Source organism: Corvus hawaiiensis, chromosome 1, assembly GCF_020740725.1.
Source record: "Corvus hawaiiensis isolate bCorHaw1 chromosome 1, bCorHaw1.pri.cur, whole genome shotgun sequence".
In the NCBI taxonomy this organism is placed as follows: domain Eukaryota; kingdom Metazoa; phylum Chordata; class Aves; order Passeriformes; family Corvidae; genus Corvus; species Corvus hawaiiensis.
The window spans coordinates 71037531-71052886 of record NC_063213.1 but is presented as its reverse complement, the minus strand read 5'-3'; the positions used below and the strand labels follow the sequence as shown (position 1 = coordinate 71052886).

The window sequence follows — 15356 nt, the reverse complement described above, 5'->3', positions numbered from 1 at the left end:
AGAACCTCTGAGGCTCTCTGAGGAACTGCAGCACAGTGACTGCCAGCTGGCGAGAGGTGCAAAGGGTCAAACACGCTGGGTTGGGTACCAAGCCACTCCCAGCCTCACCTTTCTTGAAGAGTATACAATCCAGTGTAAGACTTGGAATACAGGTGAGAAGTGTGAAAGAGAAGGAAAGGTAAGTCTCTGCAGAGCTCATCTACTGCAAGCAACACTGGAGCTGCTTCATTTGTGCCTCCCTGCATTATTTTCATGGTAACCAGCATGTGGCTCTCAGGTCAGGCTACCCCTTATAGAACCAGAGAATTGTCAGGGTAGAAGTGGCCACTTGAGATCATCTGGTCTCACCCACTATACAAACAGGCTAAGCCAGTGATGGTTGCCCAGGACCATATCCAGTTGGATTTTGAATACCTGCCTCCACCAACAGAGGCTACACAAACTCTCCAGGCAACCCATATCAGTGTTTGACCATCCTCATAAGTGTCCATCTCAATCCTCTCTTATGTTCAGATTGAATTTCATGTTTTCAGTCTGTGCCCATTGCCTCTTGTCATCTCACAGGAACCTCTGAGAAGAGCCTGGTTCCTTCTTTGCTACATCCCATAAGGCATTAGCCAAGTAATAGGTGCTACACTACAGCATTTCCAAATAACTGTTTTCAAGAAGCCTTGGGTTTGTTCTGTATCATCAAAATTTGGAACTTCAGGTCTATGAACTCCTCTTTGAAAAGTCAGAGTACTTTGAAAGCTAAAGAAATAAGTACTTACTGGAAACTGATAAAGCAAGCCTCAACACAAACACATTGTGAGCAGGGACTGCTTGTCACTTAGTGATTCCATGCCTGTCAAAACACAGCATATAAACATGCTTTCAGTTTATCCAACAATGAAAGATGGGGGTTTTGTGTTCCAGTACAAATCTTTGATTCATAAAAGAATTCCTGGAACCTCTGTGGTAGATGGACTTCATGAAAGCAGAAATGGTAGACACAGGTCACACTAATAAAGCCAAGAAAATTTGCAGTGTAGGTGTACTGTTAGTATTCAAGAAAAAGACATATAAACCCCCATGGCTTTTTAACTGCAATGCAAATGCATACATATTTTTAAAGATTTTATTTTGCCATCAGAAATAGGCACAAGAAACACCCTTTCCACATATCGTTTATAGTCCTGTCCTTTAGAGTTCTATTGCAACAGATGTGATACTTGGTCTCATTTTCTTCCTAGGGAACATAGTTGGATAGGATTTTTTGCAGAGTAAAAATCCATAATTGGACTTAGTCTAACACTGATTTTAGTGATTCTGCTGCTTATTACTAGGAGTAACTGCAAGAGAATTGATCTTCAACAAATGCCCAAAAGGCCTACTCCAGTGGATAATTTAGAGAGCACAGGTACAGGAATATGGGAATCAAACAGGAAGAAAGATACAACCTCCCTGCTGAGCCAGATAGGGATGAAAGATGGCTTCAAAAAAGACCAAATTTCTTCATCAGTATGCCAGAGGAAAATTACTGGTTTTATCAAAAGACTTTTTTATGACCATTTGTCAGAGGTTAATCCACTTGAGGTCAATAGGTCAGGCATTTTGATGCAGTGAAACCTTGTTTCTACCATTTTGTCTGCATCAATTCACTATTTTCTCTCACTGTTTTCACCTGGCACAGCAAAACCAAGAGCACTTCTTTGGCTAATGTGCTCCCTTCTGTAACTCCAGTGTCTCTTACCAAACAGGATCTTGCAGCAGCTAGTACATACCACAGAGAATGTCTACACAGTTTGGGTACCCTTTCTTCATTTTCCTGTATTTTTGGCCAATCTTTGTAGCTTGCAGTCCCACTAACTGCTTGGGGTTTTTCTTCTATTAATTTATCTAAAAAACAAACAACAGCAGATTAAGATACAGAGCAGAAACATTTCTTAAGCTCATAAGTAAATATAACAGTGCCTAATACATTTCCGAAGCAAGAAAATAAGATGGACTTTCAAGGCCACAAAAGCTGCACACACTTAAAACCAAAAGGTATGAAAAAAAGAGAGGCACACAAATTGCTCTTGAAACCTTGTATGGTATATGCACCAGTCAGATTTTAAGTGTATAGGAGCCCTAAAACAAAATTCTTGTTCAAAATATGAACTTGTACACTTTATAGCGGCGCTTTTCCCATATAGGTTGACAGCACACAGGTAATTTGTTTACTCTGCATGTGTCATATTAGTGGGCAGAAGCCATTCCTTACTAAGCCTAAATGCAGCAGAGAAGACAGATAACGACCACAAAATTTTTATTACACCTTTGACATCCAGTTTTACTCATTCTCCTGTTTTTGCTCCCTAGTCATATACGGTAGTTTCAGTAAAAGAAGCCATTACAAGCAGAGCTTCCAAGCAGTTTTGCAGCTTTTGGTGGATGATTCAAACTCGGTCAGTCATCAGAGAGGAATAATAAGCTCAGTATAATCTAGGGCCTGTAGGTATCTAAAGCACCTTCTCTGACTTTTCTAGGAGCAGAAGTCTTTCAAAACAGCATCCACCAGTTCAAATGAGCCCAGCATTCACTCTCATTTCATCACATGTCTTAGGTGACTGTGTAAATACCTTTTAAACTTCCTCTGTGATCTGTTTTCTGAAACAGAAGAGCAAAAATGCAAAAATGTTCTTCTACAAAAGAAGGGCTTTATGTGAAGTGAGGTCTACAAGTATTCTGATGCTTCCCCTCTCACAGGAATTTAACCACAGGATGAATGAGATTAACAGTCTATTTCAATATTCCCTTTTAGCCATAGCTTTGAGATCAGTTTCTATTAATTTCCCCAGTTGGTGTAGAGAAAAAGAAGTTGTAAAATTATTTCAACATATCTGTTGGCAACACAGTGTGGTTGAATTATTTTCTGCAATTCCTAAATTTTTTGTGGGCCAAACTCCACAGTTGTGGAGGACACCTGTGGGGAACAGGAATACTGGCCTTCATGTTCCAGGACATACACCCACTAACAATGACCTTGAACTAAGGAAGTCTCTAAGTTCTGAAAGCAGGTGATAGAGAGGAGAACTAGGAATAAATGAGGGAACATGCACATTTAATACCAGAAGAGGATGTAGATAAGAAAAGGGAGGTGCAAACATTTCTGCATGTCCAAAAGTACTCACTGCCCTGCAGACTGCCACAGATCCTGGCTGAAGACAGATCTTAATTCTTTTCTCTCTCAGGATTTCAGGTAATGTAAATATTCCTATCAAAATAACTAGCTTTTATTTGGAAGTCTTAAAAATTAATTTAAAATTCTTTGGAACTGGGGGGGTTAAATGATGGCACAAAAGTCATATAGAGGAAGGGAGTACTTATTTTTTAGTACAAAGTGTAGCCCTTAGGAAAACACTGTGCCAATGCACAGTGACAGAATGCAAACCGAGGTTGGGAAAAACCTACGGAGACTAGGAGGGCAGAAAGTTTCCTGATCTGTAGGAAGGATGCCTTAATCACCAGGCTACCAGTTGATCCAGGTCAGAGGACTAAGAATGAGCTGTAGGAGAGAATACCCTTCTACTGATCCTGGAATAGACAACATAACTCCCTAGCACAGTGTTTTGGATGCTCAGCATTGGGTGTACTAGTTCAAGCCTCTAATTTATTACTTTCAAATAATTACTGGATCAGGCATCCAGACTTTTTCCTTGCCAGATGACCAAAGTGGTTAGTAGACCAGTGAATCTCACAGAAACACATGTATGTTCTCTCTCTCAAGCCTGAGAGATACTTGATTGCTCCCCATATATTCCCTGGGAACAGGAGAAGGAGATGGCAGTTTGAAATCCTTCAGTTAAAAATATTCAGCTCAGCCCCGTTCCCTATATATGCTCTGGGAGTATCAGCATCCAGGAACAGCAGCAAGAGATGTGATTTGAAGGACCTAAAAATGCTCAGATATGAGCTAGGCTGCATGACATTTATCTCTGAAGAACTTCTGGGAATGCTTCAAAGCATTGGAGTTGCAGAACTCCAAGAAGCTTTGAAAACAGAACTTGAGGACCCCAGGGGCTCCAGGCATCTCTGACATTTCATGGGAGCAGCTCACTTTGAGGACAGCAGTTTTTGATTTAACCACACAAATTGTGGGTGAAGATGGATTTAAATGTCCAGTTGCTGTTGTTGATCTAATGTTTAAATTTTACTTGACGCCATCTTACACTAACTTTACCAAATGTTTTATTAGTCTTTATGCTGATGAAGACAATGGAAATTTCTGAGTTTGCCCTAATATTTATCAAATTATTAGATGGACCAAAAAATGCTAATAGGATGCACAGCTTTGTTCTGGATCCATGTATGGAAAATCCGTTTAATCCTGGGGTTGTGGTTATTTGTTTGCTTTGGTTTTGTCCTGTAAAAACACACTTAGGAAAAGAAGCAGAACAAGGATGGAAAATGTGCAGGACAAACCCGCAGGAAACCAGAGAAAATTTGTTGTTGGTTAAAAGAGGAACTATTTGGGGTTGCATGTAAGATACAAGAATTCTCTTGAAAAACAGAAATTAGCAAATCCAGCTACAGCTTCCAAATATGGGTTTACCTACACCAAGAACACGTAAAAATCTGTATCTCTCGAGTAGACTTTGGGATATATGTAGTGAATCACATGAATTCAGCATGCTTTTTTTCAGCAGAAAACAATAGCACAGGAAGTTTAAACAAATAGAAAAAAGCCCAAAGCAGCACAGTGAGAAATTATTCTGTTTCACTTTCTCAGAATCAAAGAATAACTCTGTGAAAATTAAGCAAAGAGCAAATAAGTTTTTGAAACAAGTCTAAACTCTGAAAACATTTCTAGCTAAAATTGTAGTCAACTGATGAAGAACAAATAAAACTGGCAAGGACACCAAAAGTGATGAGCAAGGAAAAAATAATGCAGGTCTTAAAAAGAAACCTCCTAGCTGACTGTACTTGGTCTCTGTGCAGTATTTTACCCAGGGATACTATCAGACTGTATTTGAGAGGTGCAGGCAATTTCCCACTGGCAGCTTTGTCTGTTTTAAAAGAAGTGAAGAGGCAGTCACCACCTCTGTCTGACACTCATTTGTCTCAGGTGCACCAATGGAATCTCTCTCAGTGTCAACCAACAGCTTCACTCTGGACCTTTACAAAAAGCTGAATGAAACTTCCAAAGGCCAAAACATTTTCTTTTCTCCTTGGAGTATTGCAACCGCTCTTGCCATGGTCCACTTGGGTGCAAGAGGTGACACCGCAACCCAGATGGCTGAGGTAAGCTCTGAAATTAGTGCACCACTTTACAGGTGGTTCCTACAGAAATTGCACTGTTATTCTACCTATGGGGAACAGCAAGGAACAACATGGGAGGACAGTGATCTGCAATGCTGACAGCAGGAGTGGGGCTCTTCTCTGTACCAACATTATGGCAGGCCACTTCCACTTTATTTCCAAGATCTCTGTTCTTCACCAATCTTTCTTTTAGCTTACAGTTTACAGAGCATTGCAAGTGGTATGCCAGCGAGAAGTTATTGACATTAGAGGCTACTGTTGGTCTTGCTTGGAACTCTACATTTCATTTTAACTGCCCTCTGAACTGAATAATTAACCTAACATTGTGTTCAAACAGTAGGGGGGAGACACCTTTATTTAAAAAAATTAATATGGACCTATAATATGCTAGAGAAAGGAAATCTGGAGATAATATCTCAGGCAAGATATTACTGCTTCTACACCTCAGCTGGTTCTGGCAGCAGTATATCTGCTTTCTCATACTGCATACAGAAGTTAGCAAGCTCTCCTGAACATGTGTTTGGCCGCACAGGAGTGACACAAATCTTTCTTTGTGACATAGTTGGTCCATAAAAATGGTAATTCTCCCATGAATAATGGAGATATGTGAGTATTGAAAATACCATAGAACCATAGAATATACTGAGTTGGAAGGTACAGGTGAGGACCATTGAGTCCAGCTCCTGGCCCTGTGCAGGACACCACAAGAGTCACACCACGTGCTTGAGAGTGTTGCCCAAACACCTCTTGAACTCTGTCAGGCTTGCTACTGGGGCCACCTCCCTGGGGAACCTGTTCCTGTCACAATATTGACCTATTATTAAGCAGTCAATGTGGCTAAAATCTATGTAGTAATGATACAGTTACAGAGAGTTAATCAAGAGTATGATCTTGTCCTCAATAACTTCAACAGACTATCATTAGGTGTGGCTGATGAATTACCATAAAAAACTAACATGCTTACAACCCTTGGGCATATTAATCTCCAGCAAACAAGGGGTCTTTTTGAACATTTATCATCATCACAGGTTCTTCATTTTAACCAGACTGCAAGAGAAGAAGGTTCATCTGAGACAACAAGGCCTTCTCCAGCAAGACCAAAGAAAAGAAAGATGGTATTTATTACAACAAAAGACTGTGAGATAAAAATCTCTGAGAATGGGATAGGCCAATGCAACTACTGCTTTAGGCTTTTAACATCTGCTTGTTTTCAGTCTATTATCTACTGTCTCGGTTCAGTAAGAACTATATCTAGAAAAAGTGAGCAAGTAGGTAATATTACTGTAAAACTTGTGAATTCAGTCTTTCAAAAGCAGAACTGAGACACTAAGAGCATTTTGATTGGCCCTAATACTGTCTCGCTTGGTTTTAGCTGGGCTGTGGAAATACCAAGCAATCATTGGTCCTAATATGCTTTGGACAATTCCATTTCTTATCCCCTTCAGGTTGGTTGGGTTGGTTTTTTTTTTTCCTGTAGTGAAAAACAGCTACTGCATTCACACCTGACTCCCAGTAAAGTCCCTTCCACCTTTCTTATGCATGGACACATCAGGCAGACAAAATTCCCCTTTAAGGTAATGCATATTGACTCATCCTTGCTCATCAGCTCCCCAGAGACTTGCCAGCAAGAGAGACTGCTCAGATCTTTTTCATCAAATGAACTTTCTAAGCACTGAAAAGCTTGTTAACTCAAGCAAGCCATGTTTTTTTTCAGCATAGAACCCAAAAGATAGCTGAAAGAAATTAAATTAGATTAACTGCAAATAAAAAGGGGAAGAGGATTATACCATTCTCTCCTTTGATGATGTGAGATGATTCTTCAAGATGAATCACTGCAATCACATTCATTTTAGCCACTCACTGACTTCGTAAGTTGTAGCAAAGTGAGTCTAATCTTGTCCTTCAGATATTTCCCTCTATCACCTCTCCATTCTGTTCCTATCCCATTAAAAAACTCAGCCTCTGCTATCCTGTGTCCTCTGGCTACCAAATTCTTTCCTAGGGGTCCTTCCTGGCAGCCCATGTCTCAGCATGAGTGAGCAAGTATCTTAGCAAGGAATGACAGACAAGTCACGCTGAGTCAGTGGCAGAGACTCTCAGTGTCTCATGTGCAGGGCACAGTACATGACATGGGGGAGGACACTGCATCCAGGCAGCTGGTGGGGACCAGCTCATTCCTCCATTAGCAAAGCAACAGCTGGCAACAACAAGCTCATCCTCCCTAAACCCATCAACACTGACATCCAAAACAAGCTCTCTCCAAAATCCAAACAGCAACAGAAAAAAAACATGTGAAACAGGGAAAATTTGAATAGTTGGTAAGTCTGTGCCTTGACACCGGTGTCCGTGAGAATAGAACACCTCCTTAAAAGCTGCCAGGCTGCATTGATGGATCCTTGGGAAACTGAAAGGTCTTGTGAAACTGAAAATCAGGCCTGACAATGACAAAAATGAGACTCGGCTTCCTTGGAGCACTGTCAGATGATGCTCCCAAATGCCTACAAAGCACTGCAGAAATAAATCATTACCCTACAGGTAGAAACACATGCATCTAGTTATACACAGTGCTGCAAACATGCAACATACTCAAAAAATACTTTCATTCCCTGAAACTTTTTAATTAAAACAACATGAACAATTTAAATAAACGTAACAGCCTGCAACAGAAAAAAATTGCCATATTAATTGGTGTCTCTTTCCAAGGATCCTGAGCATGAGGGAGCAGAAAACATCCACTCTGGCTTAAAAAAGCTCCTGTCTGCCATCAACAAACGCAGAAGCACTTACTTGCTGAAGAGTGCCAACCGACTGTATGAGGAAAAGACCTACCCATTACTGCCTGTGAGTTGAACATCTTGGGAATATGTTGACATTAAGAGTGATTATCAATAGAGACAATAAAAAAATTCCAGATGATAGCACTGGGGATGGAGTAAGAACACGAGGACAGCCATACGGGGCTAGCCTTGGACAGACAAGAGGCCCATCTGTTTTCAGCAGTGGGCAATAGTTTGGGAAGCGCATGAGAAAATGGTGTAGTGATTCTTCTCCAGAATCTGCTGTGGCCACCAAGTGATCTGCAGCTCAGGGACTTCTTGAACCAGAGAGCATGTCTACTTAACAGACCCTGATGAGCTGTTGTTTCAGGACTTTGCAGACTTGTATTTTGAATCTACTTCAACTCTCAGCACCCGGATTTCCACTGCTGAGCTACACACTGCAGGAAGTGCCTGTGCCTTTTGAGCTTGCTGCCTGCTGGCATCCCTGTGGGTTCATTTCTGTTCTAAAGGACACCTCTCCACATCTCTGGTCACCCTCACTCCCTGTGTCTGTATCTTTTATACTGTAGCATTTTTGAGACTGGGGAGGCCACAGCTGCCTTGAGAATTCAGGCAGTGGGAACACCATACAGTGACATTACAGAAGTTTCTTTTCTGTTGCCTACTCTTTTCTTCATAGTTCTTAAATTTTTATTTGTGTTTTTGGCCATGAGCAGGCAGATTATTTTCATGCACCTGTCCATTACAGCTTCAATACCTCATTCCTAAACAGTAACAATGACTTCCTATATCTTATCCTTTACTGTGTCACCTATAAAGATGTTAACATATATATTTTAATGTAAACACTTAGACTTTGGTTTTATGGAAAAAACACTGTAGCACAGACCCCAGCACATACCCCTGTGGTACTCCAGTAGTAATAACCCTTCATCGTGAACATATTTCCTCCTACTCTTGGTTTCCAGTCTTTTAAACAAATGAGATCTGTCTCTGTAGTCCCATGGATGCCTTTGGTGAGAAGCCCTATAAAATGCCTTTTGGTAATCCAAAACGACTGTAATGGCTCAGCCTTGTTACCCATATGCTTCCTAACACCTTCAGAAAACTCCAACAGATTTCAGAAGTGATTTCACATTTCCTATTACAACATGTTGTTGACACTCCTCCAATAAGTCATGTTAACCCACACACTCACTACACCTATTCTATTAATTTGCCCCACACCGACTCAGGAGTTTGTAATTGTCTGTATCCTTGATGTCTTTTAAAAACTGACGTTGCATTAATCATCTTCCAGGTCCTTGGAAGGTGCTTTTAAGTGAGGTTACTGTTCTTTGATTTTGGAGTTTGTTTGGTTTCCTGAGTAATTAGCAATTTGTCCTTCTGAATATGTGTTGCTCATTTTCTCCATAATCTCATGCACCTTTACTTTACAGAGAATCGAGCGAATTTCCTGCTGGGAATCTCCATGAATTATTTCACAGCAGACAGCAATGCAAACGTTAATTTGGCTTTTCTGCCATTTATTTGTTCTACCAGAACATTCCTTTTACTGTCCTCACAAATTTTTGGCAGGTTCCTCACCTCTGAAGCAAACTAAAAGACTTTGTTCAACTTTATATGAGACTATTCCTCCATCTTGTACTGAACACTACTTCATAAAGCAGGCAAAAAAAGTATTTAAATTATGTTAAAATGTCATTTTGAAAAATTAAAAAAAAAAGTAAAGGTTTCATAAATATTTCAAAATTAAGGATTTCCACTTTTGATTTCAAAACCAAAAATGTGATGTATCAGTTTCCTTGATACTGAAGTTTGATCAGTCCTTACTTAATATTTAGAATAGAATGTATCAGACCTTATTATAAAGTTTACTGCGTATAAAACAAATTTTCTTCAATTATGCATTATCAGATCGTATAATCTGTTAAAGTGATTATTACTAACGTTTTTATAACTCAAGTTTAACTAAATAAGCACACTTTTTAAAATCCTGTCTTTCAGAAGTTCTTACAGCTCATTACAAGCTATTACAATGCAAAACCACAAGCTGTCAACTTTAAGAGAGCTGCAGAACAAGTCAGAGCACAGATCAATTCATGGGTAGAAAATCAAACTGAGAGTAAGTATCACTCTGATGGCTTTTTTCTTGACTCTCTTTCAAATATTTTTTATTTCCACATTTAATGCTCTTGCAGCCAAGGATCCATAAAAGGTGGAAACTCAGGGGAGGGAGGTGATGAGCAAAGTACAGCTGAATAGTTTGAAGAATGCCTCTCTCCAACCTAACTGCTGCTCCTTACAAGGTCCTTCCCTGGATTCTTTATGCTGTAGCCTCCTCTGAATCATTGCTGTTTGGAGGGAGCACAGGTAAATACTATGTGGCTTCACAGTGATTAGTGAGGGTTTTACTTCTGCATTCTTCAGCTGCTTGCAACCAACTTCACACAACATGCAAGCTATACCGCTTTACCCACTTCCAACACAATTTACTACCAAAACTCCAATAAATATATATATATATATATATAAATCACTGAATTCATAGAATGGTTTAGGTTGGAAGGGACCTTAAAGATCATCTTGTTCCAGCTCCCCTGCCATGGACAGGGACACCTTCCACTAGACCAGGCTGCTCAAATCCAGTCTGGCCTTGAACACTTCCAGGGACAGGGCATCCACAACTTCTCTGGACAAAGGATATAGAGATACTTCAAAAACCACTTTTACCATATGCACATCATAAAAATGTACAATAAAAAAAAACCCCAAATGCAAACATTTTTGAGAGGTAGGCAAAGACAACGAACAAAATTGTCAAGTTATGCAGTCACACTGGAATAACAGTCTCTTTGTCTGATTTTCCAGGGAAAATACAGAGTCTGCTGCCTGCAGGATCTCTCCATTCTCGCACTGTGTTGGTCTTAGTAAATGCCATTTATTTCAAAGGAAAATGGGAAAAGAAATTTCTGGAGAAAAATACTTCTGAGATGCCCTTCAGACTAAGCAAGGTAAATTCCTTGCCTATATGCCTGTTGTCCTATGGCAATATGTCTATTACTGAGGAGAAAATATTTCACCTGTATTTCATATGTCACTGCACCAGTAGTTAGAACTGAGAAAGTGGTACAAACTCAGTGAGCATAGCAACTGTGAGAATAAGTCAGCATTGTCTTATTCACGCATATTCATGAAAACTGGATTTTTAATTTGTAACTCCACAGTATCAAAATACTTGAGAACAGTTAAAGTTAAGATAAAAAAAAAGTAAGCTAAGCAGACTAAGTGAAGTAGCTTAAGGACAAGAAGAAATTCTCTAAGTACCATTTTCAAACGGGACCAGGTTGCTTTTGAGAGCGATGTTTACACACCTAGGGCACTCTTCTGCTTTTGGGACCCTGAGTTCATGGGATCTGATTCAGCTGTTCTTCCCACACGAACCCTGGGTGTTGCATCAGACCTCACAGGGAGTTTTCACGGGGTTGGTCACTTTAGCTGACTGTGTGAGGATGGTCTATTCAGATGATCTATTCATTGAGCTAACAGTATTTAAACAATCATGCACTGACAGTTCCCAGTGGCTGACTGCATGCATATTTTTGGACTGTGTCAAAAGCAAGCAAAATTATTTGTCAATGGAAGCAAACATTTTGTTTGACATAGATTAAGGGTGCAAATACCTTTTGTATGCCAGGCAATGTGAAGTAATTGACGTGACTGTGTACCCGAAACCAACATGTGCAGTTTTAGGATCCATCACAGCAGTTGGTTGTGGTGGGTGCCCACCAAAACTCCCTATCACTTGCCCCTTCTCAACAGGACAGGATGAGAAGGTCATGGGTCAGGAAAAGGACAGGGAGGTCATTTACCAATTGTCATCACGGGCAGAACAGGCTCAACTTCAAGAAAATAATTTAATTTATTGCTAATTAGTCAGAGTAGGTTAGTGAGAAATAAAACCAAATATAAAGCGCCTTACCCTCACCCCTTCCTTCCTCCCAGGCACAGCTTCACTTGTGGCTCACCCACTTGTGCCCCAAAGCTGTGTAGGGGGACTGGGAGGGGGGCTTGTAGTCAGCTCATCACACTGTCTCTCCCAATCCCTCCTCCTCACACTTTTCTCCTGCTCAACTGTAGGATCCTATCCACGGGATACAGTCCTTCAAATCTAATGTGGGTCCTTCCCATGGTCTGCAGTTTTCCAAGAACTGCCCCAGTGTGGGTCCACTGCAGGGTCATAGGTGATGCCAGAAAACCTGTTCCTGAGAGCTGAGAGGGCTGCTCTCCACAGCATTACAGGCCCTGCCAGGAGCCTGCTCCAGCATGGGTTCTCCACAGGGTAGGAGCATGTAGGGTGGCTATTTGCACCACCATTGTCTTCATCGTGGGCTGCAGGGCAATCTCAACTCCAGGGCCTGGAGCACCTTCTCCCCCTCCTTCCTCGCTGATGTAAGTGTCTTCAGGGCAGTTTCTCCCACATCATCTCACTTGGCTCTCCCAGCTGCTTTTGTGCAGCAGTTCTTACCCTTTCTCAAATATGTAATCACAGAGGCCCTACCAGTGTCACTGACTGGCTCAGATTTGGACAGCAGCGGGTCTGCCTTGGAGCCAGCTGAAATTGGCTCTGCTTGACAAAGAGGCATCTTCTGATGTCTCCTCACAGAACTCATCCCTGCAGCTTCTCCACTACCATGCAAACCCAATGCATTGGCACCAGAGAGGGTTTAATTCACACGGTGAATAGCATGGCCTGCAAAGAGAGTTACTTGATTATCAAAGCTAACTCCTTTATTTGAAATTTAGAAATCCATTACATGGGATTCAGTTAGTAGGTATTTAGCTTGTGTGTTTATGCTAATTTTTTATAAAGATCTCAAAGACTTTGAAAAGGGGGTGTACGTGATACTGTCTAAAGGAAAGGGACCTTTCCAAGGTATCCAAACGCTGCTGAGTCTTGTACTTGTTTTCAGTCCAATGAAGCAAGTAAATTTTATCATCCTTTTAATGCATAAGGTAATTTTTTAATGTCTGCATTTTTTCACAGACCAAGATTAAACCAGTACAGATGATGTTTCTGAAAGATAAATTTTTCATATTCCATGAAGCAACCATGAAATTCAGAATCATTGAGCTGCCATATGTGGAAAATGAACTCAGCATGTTCGTTCTCCTACCCGATGACATCAGTGATAACACTACTGGCCTGGAGCTGGTAAGGCTGACCTACTGTTGCATCACATACACTATGAAACAGTAACAGAAACAAATGAAAAGAGTGAGGAACAACAAGCTCCAAAATCACAGTAGAATAGCTCAGACATGCTCATACTTAATTTCAGAAACTGTTACACCATGATTTTCACCTTAGGATTCAGGGCACATGATAACATTGCAAACATAGTACATCTAAAACCTTTGTCCACACAACTGCCTTAGCCTATTTTGTGTCCTCTTTCCTTTTGCCAATATAGCATAGGGAAAGCAAGGATCACATCTCAATCACTGTGCCCTAGAATTATCTTCTCCTGAGGGCTGTATTAATTCATGTTCATGTCATTTGCAGTCTGGATTTCCAGCTGATAGTTTGTGGTGAGGTTTCTCAAACTAGGTGCTGACTATCCTGACCCAGAAGGTGTCAACAGCCACTCATGACCATGTCAGGATCAGTTTCAGATTCTAAACAGAGCAGGGAAAATATTTTTATTTGTACCTCAGTTCCCATCCATCCCATTTATTTACCACTACTCAGAGAAAATTCATCCATATACACACACATCAAGCACCTATTATTACTGTTATAAGTCATACATTGCAAAAAAAAGCAATGTTCTTCACAGCAGAGAAAAAATAATAAACTACTCTGAGGGTTCAGGGCTACACCTCCCCACCTTTAAAAAAATAAATAGCAGTATAAATCACTCAGCACTTTGTAGGATTATGCCCTGTAAATATGATGCACATTCCAACTTTCATCACTGCAGGTAGTTAGGCCTTTTTTTACATGTTCCTGATGAGCATTGAGACACTGGTCTGTGCATGTCTTGTCTCTGTCCTTCGCATTCCAACTGTTTTCTTCCTCAACTCATTGCAGGTGGAAAGAGAGCTGACATATGAGAAACTGTCTGAATGGACCAAATCAGACAACATGATGAAAGCGGAAGTCGATCTGTACCTGCCCAAATTGAAGCTGGAAGAGAATTATGACCTTAAATCCCCTCTGAGCAGCATGGGGATACGAAATGCTTTTGACCCAGGTCAGGCTGATTTCACAGGGATGTCAGTGAAGAAGGATCTTTTCATCTCAGAAGTTATTCACAAAGCTTTTGTGGAGGTCAATGAAGAAGGTACTGAGGCAGCAGCTGCCACAGGTGTCTTGATGATGAGATCAAAAGTCCCAACAATGACTTTCAAAGCTGATCACCCTTTCATCTTCTTCATCAGACACAACAAATCACAAACCATCCTCTTCTTTGGCAGACTTTGCTCACCCTAGTCAGTGAGTCCTTGCCCTGCAGAGCAGGAGATGCTTGCTTGCTTGCTCGCACAGAGGCAAACCCCAAACCTGGAGCTCTCTACAACTCAGGGAGTGGGACTTGAACTCTTTCTTCATCAGACCACACACCCTGGTGCCTGAGGCGTAGCTCCTCCAATGCCTCCTTCCTACCCTGATGGAACAACCATGGTAGTGCCATGAGGAGAGTGTGATGCCTCACATCCACAGAGCAATCCTGGCTGTCATTCAGATCAGGCCATCATGGGTATCACTATAAGCTATGGTGTTTCTGTCTCTCCCACTCACAGCACTGTGCACAAATATATTTTGCCTCAGTCTTTCTCCTCACCCTCATGATGAGGGCTGCTTATCCTGATGTGGCCCTAGCATGTACTCCCAGCCTTCAGCAATTAGACCCAGTTCCTGCTTTTTAGCCCTAGATTAAGCTCTTGAGTTACTACTGGAGGCAGATTCTCCCAACCTTCACCCTGTGGCTGTCCCCTTGCTTTCCTTCCACATCCCAAGTCTTCATCAGCTCCCAATTACCCTCATATTGCTCTACAGATACAATAAAAAACAATACAATAAAATACAATACAATGCATCTCTCTAAGGGCTATTTGCTTCACCCAGACCCTCAGGAGTGTGAAGAAGGATTAAGCCCGTACGGCGTCTTGCTACAGCAACAACTCAATTTTGCTCAAAGCAATCCTACCTTCAGAAATAAGTAATAGTAATTAATAGCCCCTCACAGACCGGGGGTGTTTTCTGTCAGCTCTGCCACGAGAGGGAGGCAG

The 15356-nt window shown here is 41.1% G+C and overlaps 2 protein-coding genes across 3 annotated transcripts; both read left to right on the top strand.

The window, feature by feature from the left end:
• The window catches only part of LOC125329073 (heterochromatin-associated protein MENT-like), a 35520-nt gene that overhangs the window by 10942 nt on the left and 9222 nt on the right, over nt 1–15356 (top strand).
• On the top strand, nt 3141–15144 carry LOC125329093 (heterochromatin-associated protein MENT-like). 3 transcript variants are annotated; one of them, XM_048310463.1, is made up of 8 exons: nt 3141–3223; nt 5090–5265; nt 6312–6398; nt 7987–8124; nt 10071–10188; nt 10935–11077; nt 13111–13278; nt 14158–15144. In XM_048310463.1, the coding sequence occupies exons 2-8, from the start codon at nt 5098–5100 to the stop codon at nt 14557–14559; spliced, it is 1224 nt and encodes a 407-aa protein (XP_048166420.1). In that variant the 5' UTR covers nt 3141–3223; nt 5090–5097; the 3' UTR covers nt 14560–15144. The 3 variants fall into 3 exon arrangements, with proteins under 3 accessions (XP_048166420.1, XP_048166431.1, XP_048166441.1); XM_048310474.1 differs by lacking the exon at nt 6312–6398; XM_048310484.1 differs by lacking the exons at nt 3141–3223; nt 5090–5265; nt 6312–6398; nt 7987–8124; nt 10071–10188 and adding an exon at nt 10199–10436.

Bases quoted from the DNA above. Each gene is read 5' to 3' on its own strand.
- LOC125329093 (XM_048310463.1), top strand. From the start codon at position 5,098: ATGGAATCTCTCTCAGTGTCAACCAACAGCTTCACTCTGGACCTTTAC. The intron at 5,266-6,311 runs GTAAGCTCTGAA...TCATCATCACAG, and splicing joins CCGCAACCCAGATGGCTGAG to GTTCTTCATTTTAACCAGAC. The intron at 13,279-14,157 runs GTAAGGCTGACC...AACTCATTGCAG, and splicing joins ACACTACTGGCCTGGAGCTG to GTGGAAAGAGAGCTGACATA.